Here is a 12869-nt window from a genome sequence, read left to right on the forward strand (position 1 = left end):
TCGACATGAGTTTGGGTGGACTCCGGGAGCTGGCGGAGTCAGGGAGGCCTGGTGTGCTGCGGTCCATGGGGTCACAAAGAGTCGGACACGACTGAGCGATGGAACTGAACTGGCTGTATAAAGTTTTAAAAGTAGTCTCTGCTGTTATTTTCCTAGCTAAAAAGAAGTTGTCTGGCAATGGTATTGAGAGAGGAAAGGCGGCCGTGCAGGGAGTACTACAATACCAGAAATGGAAGACCGGGAACCAGCAGGGACTCACAGAGAAAGGTCCACGTCCCCAGTCTCTTGCCCAAGAGACAGAGTGTCTTCTGCCCTTTAACTACCTTATGACCCAGCAATCCCACTGCTGGGCATACACACCGAGGAAACCAGAATGGAAAGAGACACGTGTACCCCAGTGTTCACCGCAGCACTGTTTATAATAGCCAGGACATGGAAACAACCTAGATGTCCATCAGCAGATGAATGGATAAGAAAGCTGTGGTACATATACACAATGGAGTATTACTCAGCCGTTAAAAAGAATACATTTGAATCAGTTCTGATGAGATGGATGAAACTGGAGCCGATTATACAGAGTGAAGTAAGCCAGAAAGAAAAACACCAATACAGTATACTAACACATATATATGGAATTTAGAAAGATGGCAATGACGACCCTGTATGCAAGACAGCAAAAGAGACACAGATGTGTATAACAGACTTTTGGACTCAGAGGGAGAGGGAGAGGGTGGGATGATTTGGGAGAATGGCATTGTAACATGTATACTATCATGTAAGAATTGAATCGCCAGTCTATGTCTGACGCAGGATACAGCATGCTTGGGGCTGGTGCACGGTGATGACCCAGAGAGATGTTATGGAGAGGGAGGTGGGAGGGGGGTTCATGTTTGGGAACGCATGTACACCCGTGGTGGATTCATGTCAATGTATGGCAAAACCAATACAGTATTGTGAAGTAAAATAAAGTAAAAAAAAAAAAAATAAATAAATAATAAAGATACCTTCATGCTCTGTCTATGAAGAAACAAGACACGGTGTAAGAGGAGAAAAACTGGTCTGGAGAGTATTTTTCAAGCGCGGGATTGCCTCATGGCACAAACGTCGCCTAGTCAATTTTCTCACAAACCGAGGGAGAAAGCTGCATGAATAGGGATGGGTGTTTGGAGCGGTGGGGTGGGGCCAGGAGGGGAGGAGACACGTCCCCGCCCTCCCAGGAGGCAGGAGGGAGTGGAAAAATCTTTGCCAGGGACCTGCGGCTCCGTCCCTTTCCGCGTCGCCTGCCCCCCCCCCCCGGCGATCGCCAGTCCCCCGGTAGCGCTGGCCAAGGCCGCCGGCGGCGGTGGGTTTCCTGCGCTTCGGGACGGCGGGAGAAGAGCAATCCTTGTGTCCCGGGGCACAGAGCACGGTCATCCGCGCAGAGGACCATCCCTGGCGGCAGACCCTCACCAGTCCTCCCGGTGTCCACACCCCGGCGCCCGCGTCGTCTGCGCGCCCACATTCGCTCCGCCGCGCGCAGCTCCCACGCCCCTGGCTGCTGCCTGCCGGGCGACGGATCCGCCTCCCCGGTTGGACCGTGAGGGTCGTCGGCGGCGTCTTTAAGGCTGCGTCCCCGCCCCTGCCTCCTCCCCGCTCTCCCCCGCCCTCGCTTCTCCAGACCTCCCTGGAGCTGGCGGCGGCGAGGAGCAGGTGCCGGCGAAGCCTTCGCATGCCGCTGCCCGGCCCGAGGTGGTAGCGGCGCCCGGCGCTCCGCCTGCCCTCCTCCGGGCCGCACTTCGGCTCCTACGCGCGCGGGGACATGTCGGTGGCGACGGGCAGCAGCGAGGCGGCCGGCGGAGCCGCGGGCAGCGGTGCGCGGGTTTTCTTCCAGAGTCCCCGGGGCGGTGCCGGCGGCAGCCCGGGCTCGAGCAGCGGCTCGGGCTCCTCCCGGGAGGACTCGGCGCCCGTGGCCACCGCGGCTCCCGCCGGGCACGTTCAGCAGCAGCAGCAGCAGCGGCGCCACCAGCAGGGAAAAGTGACGGTAAAATACGATCGCAAGGAGCTTCGGAAACGGCTCGTGCTGGAGGAGTGGATCGTGGAGCAGCTGGGACAGCTGTATGGCTGCGAGGTACCCGGGCGCGGGGTCGGGAGGGTCGCGGGGCGGGGTGCAGACTCGCACACCGGATTGTGCAAACACAGGAATTCTCCACTGCTCCGGCTCCCGGCTGCGCGCCGCCCTGGTTCCTGGGGACCGAAGGCTGGGAGCGAGACGCGGCGCGTTCTCTCCCCAGGGTGCCCTCTGGTGCCAGGGCTCACCCTGCTTAGGTTCAGCTGCCGGGTGCTCAGAGAGCTGGGGGCCCCATGATGATCGTGGGGAGGTCGGGTCTTGCTCAGCGCTCCCAACCCCGGGCTCTCCTCGGCTTCAGCTGCATCTTCCCAAAGTGGGGCTCGGAGGGGCTCACCCAGCTGCGCGCAAGAACAGGACTCCCTGCTAGGATCCTGGCAACCCCAAGTTTTGTGGAGAGGGAGCAGGGAAGAGACTGAAAGCCGCTTCACCGAGAGGAGAGGTTCTGGGGATCCCAGAGGCCCCCTGCGTTCTTGAAATAACATCCCAAAACCGTAAGCTGAACGCGTTCCCTGTTCCAGCCAGCCCCGACGCGTGTCTCCACGATTTGTCCTTGCCTTACCAAAGCTGCACGCGTTGAGCTTTGTTGAAGCAGGTTTCTTTCTTCCTGCCCAGTTTCAGTTACTCCCGTTGATGGGAGCAGAATGAGAGCCTTGGGCAACCTGGAAGGGTTCGGGGTGGAGGAAGGGAGCCTGCGGATGTGCTGGGAATTCCCCAGCTCCCACTCCGCGGCGATATTTACTTCCCACAGTTCAGGGGCTAAGCCTGTACGCAAACCTGCCGCATAAGGAGAAATGGTTGATGTGTTTTTGGAGAAATATTAAGAACAAACTGTAACAAAACTGTGCTTACCGAAAAAGGACCGAAGCTAAAATGCTCTCCCAGGAGACTTTTTAATGGCAGTGATTGTAAATGAAGTATTCTACTTCTCTTAAGGGAGTGGAGTTTGGAAAGGGTGGAAGGATGAAGAGGGTTAATAATTAAGGATATGGCTTCTGAGTTAAAGCTGGGTTTGCGTTCATCCGGCTGTTACCCTCTTCAGCAAAAATGAAAGCCAGATGAACCCACTGGCTTTTCCTCTGGTTTGGATTTCACACATTTTATGGCCTATTGTGAATACCTATTTTCCTTAATATTCTCATGGAGCAAGGAAACAGCATTCTCATTACGGACTCCTGATGAATGATTATGATATAATGAAGCTTGACTATATGACTAATGGGCTTGTAAATTTCCTCCAGCCCAGCTCTTATAAAAGCATTTTAATTGCATAAATAAAAACTGGCCCAAATCGAAAGTGTTTATGGTGTTTTTTTAAGTAGGAAGTTGGCAAAACTCTTTAAAGAAACAATATATTTGATTTCGATGGGATTACTGTGGGGGTGGATGGAAGACTCAGTCTTGCCTCTGTAGAATCCAATTAGTTTTCATTTATTTCATAGTAGTCTTTATGCTCCATTTTGGGTTTAGAGAAGGTTTGGGTTAATAGAGAAACTACTGTTGAAATTATGCTTTAGTAATGCTCCTTTTATGGCAGACCAATTACATGTAGCTTGGGAAAGAGTTCCAGCCTCTTAGCAAGGTTGGTAAATCATGTATTTTCAAAATTCTCCTAACTGGTAAAAAAAAAAAAGGAAGATTGAATGCTCACTGTATTAAACATGTAGATTAGGTACCTATTTTAAAGGGTAAAGATGACCTTGAATCTTTTCCTTATGCTTCTCACATTTCAGACTTCCACATATAGCAAACAGCTAAAAATCTGAGAGGTTTTGTGGTAAAATGACACAAGATGCTATATGCTGCCTGCTTGTTATTAAAATGTGGCAGGTATTTCTATTCAAGTTGCTTGTTCTGTCATGTTAGGTTGAAGAGCTATGTCATGTTGGCAATTTATAAATACTATGCTGATGCTACACCTTCACTGAATAATAAAAAGCCTGTGGACTAATAAGTAGCCATATAAAGGACTGTCTTCTTCCATCTCTTTCTCCACTAGTACGGCTCTATTTTTAGCTTCAGCTCTCTGGTCTGATAGCCTCTCCTCGCAGATAGTTTCAAGTATTTCAGCCTCTGGTGTGTAAATTGAGAAGGACCTAGCTGGTTTGTAGCTCTGAATCTCCTGAATATGAAGGTTAGTAAATGTCCAAATGGTGTGTGTGTGAAATTGACATGGAAAGCCAACTTGCCAGACTTCAGCTCGGCCAGAGGCTTGAGCTGTCTGCTAGGCTGGGTGTCTTCTAGATGTAATTTCAGAAAAACTTGCATCAGGCAAGTCAGCAGTTAGATGATCTATCCTTTTCAGAATAGGAAATAGTGGTCTTTTAGAGTGCCATAAAGTGTGATATTTTAAATTAGAAAGGAGTGGGGATAAAGAAATACACAGAATAACTTCCCAGCTATGGTTTTATCTAGAAGTTTGCAGTGGCCAATCAGTTTTGTATAGAGAATAACACAAAGAGAATTTATGGAGTAAGTACTTGTGTTAGGTCCCAGGTGTTGTTCTAGGCCCTTTGTGTACACTGACTCATTAGTCTTTACAACAACCCATATGAACAGGGTGCTGTTATCCTCTCAGACACAGCAGAATTAAAAGGCTTTCCCAAGCTCCGTAGCTGGTAGATGGCACTGGGTGGATGGCATGCACTCTGAGTCCATGTTCCAACCAGCAAACCTGCTTCTAACTCTGCAGCGTCCTATGTAAGAAAACAGGTGAAGGCCTCACAGCATGTGTCTGAATATTTTAAAGTGTCTCTTTAAAATGTGTTCTATCCTCCTACCTTGACAACTGTATCTTCATAATGACCCAGAAAGGGAGGTTTTAACCGTGAATTCCCAGATCTCCCAAAGCTGAGAACTGATCAAAAGAACCGTTCCCTGGCCCAGGGCCTGCTTCCTTTGGCTGTTCACCTGTGATACCATCCTACCTGGTGAAGGGCATTGTATCCACTTGCACGTCCAGTCTGTCCACACCCTCCGCCACCCCCTAACCATGCCTCTGGCTCCAACCAAGGAGGCCAGACCTGGGAAGAGCTGGTTCATGCCTTGGAAGTGTCTGCATATTTGATCAGGGGATGCTGGGGACTTGAAGTGTAGCCTAAAACCAGATGGAGGCTTACCGGTCCTGGATGAGGAAGTCTACCTGGTACTCTGCAGGAAAATGCCTGTGGCAGGAGTGGCCCAGGGCTGTGACCCCTCTTACACAGCCTAAGCATAGTATCATTAAACAGCATAGCCTTTTGGATATAAAAATAAATGTCTTTATAGATTCTAAAATGGTTATGTTTATAGTTATTTTCCATTTCATCTACTTGTACAGGTAGTTACATTTTCACCTAAGAATTTGATCATCCTGGAACTGCAAGGTTAACTCTGCATCAGCATGTAAGGATTTCTGTTTTAAGACATTTTCATATCTTTCCCAAACCCTGATGGTTTTAAAGAGCACTTGATATCTGGCATAATTCTACTTTGACAAGTATTGCAAGAGGACTTACTGGATAAGTCATGTCAATTTTTCTCATCTTGCCCAGCATCAAGATAACATCGATACTTCCAGTTTTGCAATTTGATTTGCTTTGGAAATAAAAGCCCGTCGTTAATCTCGGATTACTGAAACCCCCACAGCAGCCTAGGCATAAACAGACTTGTACACAGAGGGCATCCCCTGGTGATCCTGACTGTCCATTCAGAAGGACTTTCCTTTTCCAGCATCAGTCTGCATTCTTAAAAATTTTATTTATTTTTTTAATTGAAGGATAATGGCTTTACAGAATTTTGTTGTTTTCTGTCAAACCTCAACATGATGTCTGTGTTTTAAAAAGTGGTTTCTGGCACATTATACTTTTTCATCTTCCCTTACTGCCTACCATCTTCATTCTGTAAATCAGTGGTTTTCAAAATATTTTGATTGTGGCCCTAGAAAGAAATTCCCTTGCTTCCTGATACCTACACTGACATATAGATGGATGCAGAGATTCACAAAGACCAGTTAATGTTACCATGTACGCAAAAGAAAAATTACCAAGTTAATCTAAAATGTATGCATACATGCCAAGTTGCTTCAGTCGTGTCTGACTCTTTGCAGCCCCATAGACTATAGCCTGCCAGGCTCCTCTGTCCATGGGATTCTCCAACTAGACTGGGTTGCCATGCCCTCTTCCAGGGGATCTATCTGACATAAGAATCGAACCCACATCTCTTAAGTCTCCTGCATTGGCAGGCAGGTTCTTTAACACTAGCACCATCTGGGAAGCCCCTAATATAAAATATGACTTTATTAATATTTAAATACAATATTCTGTTCTATTTAATTTACCAGAATTGCTGGCTGTGACTCTCTAAATTGATTTCATCACACATTTGGGGGTTGTGACCTGCCATTAAAAATGTGCTGCTCCAGAAAGGGAAACACTTAAACATATTTAAGAGACAAAGCTAAAATTTATTAAGTACTTTCTGTATCAGGTATGACTCATGTAATCCTAGTAACAACCTCTGATAGTCCCGTGGATGTGGAAACTGAGGCTCAGAGAAGTCTAGAAGTTGCCTGAGGCCCCTCAGCTGGAACACAGCAGAGCAGGGCTGTGTCCAGAAAGCCAGATGTACCCTAACCACTGCTTCCTGAGATGGGACAGTGCCTGGCACTCTCTGTGAACCCTGTAGGTTACCTGCTCCTGGATGCAGCTGTGATAACTTTTGGGTTGACTGATGTTGCATGTAGAGGGACACAGATGTCTGTGGGTTTGTTCTTGGATCAGGCTGCTTCTTTTCAGTTCAGGTCCTTACTTTGTTCTCAACACTCTATAACATCAAATTAGCCTGCTTTGCTGGAAGGTAGAAACTGCTGTCAAGAAGATGGTTTGCGGATAATGTGGCGAATCCCCATTTAGGTAGCTATTTGAGAATGAATCGGCTTTCCAACAAAACTGCTTAAAATGGATACCAAGGAGGAAGGGGGGATGGGATGAATTGGGAGATTGGGATTGACAAATATACCCTATTATGAAGTGGGTTGCCATTCCCTTCTCCAGGGGATCTTCCTGACCCAGGGGTCAAACCTGGGTCTCCCGTGTTGCAGACAGATTCTTTACTGTCTGAGCCACCAGGGAAGCCCCTAACATATAAAATAGACCACTAATGAGAACCTACTGTGTAGCACGGGGAACTCCACTCAGTGCTCTGATCACCTAAATGGGAAGGAAATCCAAGGACAGGGGCTGTATGTATCCATGCAACTGGTTTCACTTTGCTGTGCAGCAGAAACTAACACAGCACTGTAACACAACTATACTCCAACTAAAAAAAAAAGAACTGCTTAAAGAAAATACCATAAACTCAATCTGTAAAATATTATGGAATAAATTAAACATGTTTAAAATTCTATGAATAAAAGAATTCGAAATTGCCAAAGGCTGAAAAGGAAACTGTGCTTAACAAGTTCCCTTTGGAGCAATGGTTAGGGAAATCTGACGTGGAGGCAGCAGGTAAAAGAGTAAATGCTTTGAAGTGAGGGAACCTGAAAGCTACACTGGCCCCTGCATTGAGTAGTGCTGAGATGGGGCATCTTTCTTATTAACTTCTGAGCCTCACTTTCCCCTGTGTTTAAGGGAATCATCCTGGCCCCTTGGCGGGGTCGTTATGAGTTCTGCATGGGTCAGACCACGGAGCTGGAACTTAGTCGGTGTAATTTGAACCACACATTGCGTGCGTGCTCGGTCAGTCAGTTGTGTCTGACTCTCTGTGACCCTAAGGACTGTACCTCGCCAGGCTCCTCTGTCCATGGGATTTTCCACCCAAGAATACTGGGGTGGGTTGCCATTTCCTCTTCCAGGGGATCTTCCCGCTGCGTCTCCTCCATTGGAAGATGGATTCTTTACCACTGAGCCTCCTGGGAAGCCCCAGTTGGAACCATAACCAGCCACTAACTGTTGGTCATTCTGTATGATACAGGAGGGCAGAAGTGGGGAAGAAAATGAAGTCTTCATTCCTAGTTGTTGGTAGAGTTTGGAGATGGATATGAGGTCAGAGGTGTTGGTGTGTCTCTGAACTTGAACATGAGCAAATATCATCCCCCTCCCTTTTTTCTAGCGCCTTCCTTATTCTGGAAGTGCTTGTGAATTTTCATTTATGTGAAGAGATCTTGCTATTGTTCAGTCACTAAGTCGTGTTCGACTCTTTGCGACTGCAGCATGGACTGCAGCATGGACTGCAGCATGCCAGGATCCTCTGTCCTCCACTCTCTCTCTGAGTTTGCTCAAATTCATGTCTGTTAAGTCGGTGATGCTACCTAGCCATCTCATCCTCTGCTGCCCGTGTCTCCCTTTGTCTTCAGTCTTTCTCAGCATCAGGGTCTTAGGCATCAACAGTTTGAAGGCAGGGTTGATTTTAATTTTCTTCGTCTGTGTCCCTAGTAGGGCTCAAACATGAAGCAATAGCGTGAATGAATGAAAAAGAATCAACCTTCAGAAAACTTTTGAAAAGTCCTTGTTGTTTTAGTCCTGGATTATTTTTAGCGATGCTCCTTTATCATACTCCTGGCTATGGAAAAATACTAATCTAGGGTTTTGGTAAACAGTCATCCATATCAAGCTCTTGCATCTTCACTGTTTGATTTCAACATTTTTGGGTATACGCCTACCTTCATTGACTTATTTGCTTGAAATAGGAACTTAAAGACAGTAGCTGCAGCTAATTGATTTTTAAGCTTAGATTGAGAGAATTCTTTGACAATTGAACTTCTTCCTCCAGTGTCCTGTTCACTCTTTTCGTTTGCTTCTACTGTGCCCCTCGCCACACTAACCTACCTGCCCTTCTCATCTCTGGCAACTCTTGGCTTCCAGGATCTTCTGTTTTTCTCCCACCATTGAAACAACCTGGCTTCCTAGGGTGCCCTTGCTCACCTCACAGCTGTCCTCTTTCTAGATGGAGGGCGCAGTGAAGTCTGTTTCATCTTCCTTCTGGTCTGCACACCATGTGCATAACTGCGTCTTGCTGTCTGCTATCCTGTCTCTTGTCTCCTGCACTTGGCTATTTCACACCTTCACCTGGCTTTGCAGGGTACCTTTCTTGTTACCTGAACTGCCCCTCGCAGCCTCCGGTGTTCAAGCCAGGCCAACTGCCCTCCCAAGCAGGCTCTTAATTACTCTCCTATCTGGGCTGCTTTTTCAGCCTCCCCTTTTCACCCCAGCACACACACAAGTTGCAGTGTTTCTTTTTGTTACCAACAACCCCCTACCACAAAAATGCTTTCCTTTTTCAATCCTGTACTTCCTTTGATTGTGGCCCTATCTTCTCCTTCCCTTACTATTTTTCCAGATCTTTCTCCTCCATGACACCACTGTTTATCCATCACCATCTGATGTTGGCTTCTGCCACGGTTTCCCTGAGGATCTCCTTGTTGCTCAATCCAGTGGGTTTGTTTGGGTCTCTATTTCATTGACCTTCTGAGGCCTTCGGTGCCCTTCCGCATTTCCTTGGGAACCCCTTTGCTCTAAGCAGATCTCTCCTGGGTCTCATCCTTATCACTAGTGACTCTTCCAGCGTCCTGTCTGCATTTTCTTCCTCTGTCTTCCTCTTCAGTGGTGTCACACCGGGTCTGTCTTTGGGTCCCTACTCTATTCTCTCTATTTTTCTTACCACTGCTACATCCTCTTTCTGGGTGATATGAATATCCCCGTGGCTTCAGTCACTGTTCACACACTGACAACTCTTCGATCTCCATTTTTAGCCCTGATCTGTTTTTGGAGTACCAGACATATTCAGATGCCGGGTGGGAGCCTCACCTTCAGCTGCTCTGAAGCTGAGTTTCTTGTCATCCTCTGCAAACCTGCCCTCTTCCTCAGTTGCCTCGGTGGGCGGTGGGCACGCTGTCTGCAGGTGTCCAGCCCAAATCACGCTGGCTCCTTTCTCTGACCTCTCCCTGCGGGTCACACCCAGCAGTCAGGAGACCTTGTTGATGCCTGCGCCTTCAAGCCCTGGAGTCTGACTGCGTGGCCTCTCACTGCCACCCCTTTAGTCCAGCACCTTACAACGTCTCACCTGTATTACAGCACGAGACACTTTGGTCTCCTGTCCCTCAAATTCCTGCTACTACGAGTACTGGTACTACCACAGTCCCTCCACTAGGCTGCTGGTGTTACTACTTCTGCTACTCAAATAGCTCTCGGTCAAGGGCTGGGTGATGTATACATTTTATCTCCAACAGCCGATCCTGGCAGTAACTTTATGGGGTGGGAAGTATTATCTTCATTGCTTTACATTACAGAGGAAGAAACTGAGGTCAGAGAAGTTGCTCCTTGTCCCTGTCCAAGGTCACGGTGACTCCCAAAGTCACATGGCCTCCATGCTGCCGTTGCTCCCATCAGCTGCTTGTCTCAAGTTCTTACTGCACACCCAATCCTTGCTGAGCTGGAGTTCAGTCCTTGCAGTAAGTCAGGAAGGGAGGTCGAGAGACTGCAGAACAGAGATCTTGAGCCACAGGTCTCATTCAGAGGTAATATCGTCTCAAGTGGTGAGGCTGGAGCGAAGCCCTGTCTCCAGTTCCTGGGATGGGGTCTTCTCCTCTGATCCCTCACCTCCAGCTCTCCCTCCCCACGGGAGCTTCGGAGCCCCATCCATGTGGCTGGAGTGTTTCCAAAATCCCGACCCGATCTAGTCACCCCCATAGCCTTTGGGGCTATGACAAAGCTCAGGGGTCCCCTCTCTGGTCCCATCTCTTGTCCCCACCCCACCCCTGCTTCTTCAGTTATCAACCGAGATCCCAGAGCAGGTGAGGCGGGAACCCCATCCCCCTTGCTTTCTCCCTCTGCCAGCGTCACCTCTCTCTTCCTCCTCCTCCTCACCTGTCTACCTCTTACCTGTTCTCCTCCAGGAAGCCTCTGTGACAGGTGCTGTCCCTGGCAAGCTGGCCGACAGGCCTTTGCCGGCTTGTGCCTACCCGTGTCTCAGCACCTTTCTGTAGTCCTGTCCCCTGGCCTTGCTGCCAGTTTCATCAGGGTGGGATCTTGTGGTCTCTGCAGCCTGGGTGGCCTCTTCATCCTGTCTGCACTCAGGGGTCCAGGACCTGGCTGTCAAGTGAGTGATGCACAGACTGGCCCTGTAGACCAGTTGGCAGCATCATCTGGTGCCGTGCATTTCAGAAGTACATAACCCAAATTAAGTGCATTAATGTAGTATGATCTGCCTGTATTAAAAACCTGCTCTTCTTGGGACTTCCCTAGTGGTCCAGAGATTAAGACTCCTCTCTTCCACTGCAGGGGACTCAGGTTCAATCCCTAGTGAGGGAACTCAGATCCCACATACAGCATGCAGCATGGCAAAAAAAAAAACAAAAACAAAAACAAACTTCTATCATTGATGAAGTTTTGATTCTTTTTCATGGTTAGGAATTATATCCATGTAGTTTTTTTTTGGCCTGGAAAATTCCTTGAGCAGAGGAGCCTGGCAGGCTATAGTCCACGGGGCCACAAAGAGTTGGACATGACTGAGCAACCCAGCACACAGTTTTTTGAGACTGTGAATTAAAAGAGTATCATGATGGAATAAGGCATTGATGCCCGGGTCATAAAAGTCTTCAAACGGAGTAATCACACATTACTGCCATTCTTCTCTGTAATTTTAATTTTTTATTATGGACAAGAATATTACTTTGTTTGCACAGTAATTGTTCACTTCTTTGGGAGTGGAGATGCTTGCTGTACTGGGAAGAGGTGAGGGCTTTTCCAGCAGCAGATAACATTCAGAGCGACAGGCTCACACATGTCTTGATGGAACAAGGAATGAAAGCCAGGATTCCTGCCTCTGCTTAAAAGTTCAGGCCAATAAATTCTCACCAGGTTTTTCTTAGTCAGCACTGGCATTTTGGAAATCTGTTCCACTGCATAAAAGCTGAGAAAAAAGGAGACCAGAGTGTGATTTAGTCTCTAAAGCATCACTTTATGGTTGAAGATAAAATGATCACAAGGGTTTTTCCTTTTTGAAAGAACCCTGGGGGCAAACTGTGGAAAGACTTGTGGAGGGCAAGAATATTCATTTATTCATTCATTCCAACAGACATTTGCATAGATGGGGAAAGAGGAATAAGATGCCATCATCCATTTAAATTAGGTAAGAGAAAAAGAGAAAGTAAAGGAAACTTGTCCATTATAGGAGGAGAACGGAGGCATCCACATAGTTGGAAGTCCTTTGATGGCAGCAACTCTCTCCTGTTTGCAGTTGAATATGTGTTTTCCATACATTTCTTTACTGTCTTTTCATACTGCTTATGGGATTCTTGAGGCAAGAATACTGAAATGGTTTGCCATTCCCTTTTCCAGTGGACCACGTTTTGTCAGAACTCTCCACCCATCCATCTTGGGTGGCCCTGCACAGCGTGGCTCATAGCTTCCTTGAGTTACACAAGGCTGTGATCCATGTGATAATTTTGATTAGTTTCTGTGATTGTGGTTTTCATTCTGGAGGCTGTAGAATTATAGTTGTTGCTTTTTCTGTCTGTCATAAGGGTGGTGTCATCTGCATATCTGAGATTGTTGACATTTCTCCTGGCAGTCTTGATTCCAGCTTGTGCTTCATCCAGCCTGGCATTTCCCATGATGTACTCTGCATATAAGTTAAATAAGCAGGATGACAATATAGAGCCTTGACATACTCCTTCCCCAATTTTGAACCAATTTTCTGCCACCCTTATGGCAGAAAGTGAAGAGAAACTAAAGAGCTTCTTGATGAAGGTGAAAGAGGGGAGTGAAAAAGCTGGCTTAAAACACAA

General features: G+C 47.5%; 1 protein-coding gene across 1 annotated transcript in view; it reads left to right on the plus strand.

The window, feature by feature from the left end:
• Nucleotides 1-1350: 1350 nt before the first annotated feature.
• PPP1R14C (protein phosphatase 1 regulatory inhibitor subunit 14C) overlaps nt 1351-12869 on the plus strand; it is an 87062-nt gene continuing 75543 nt past the window's right edge. Inside the window, exon 1 of the mRNA XM_052645671.1 lies at nt 1351-2107. Within this exon, the coding sequence (XP_052501631.1) occupies nt 1799-2107 (309 nt within the window). The 5' untranslated portion in view covers nt 1351-1798. The remainder of the gene's footprint in view (nt 2108-12869) is intronic.

The sequence above is a fragment of the Budorcas taxicolor genome, chromosome 9, assembly GCF_023091745.1.
Source record: "Budorcas taxicolor isolate Tak-1 chromosome 9, Takin1.1, whole genome shotgun sequence".
NCBI lineage: Eukaryota > Metazoa > Chordata > Mammalia > Artiodactyla > Bovidae > Budorcas > Budorcas taxicolor.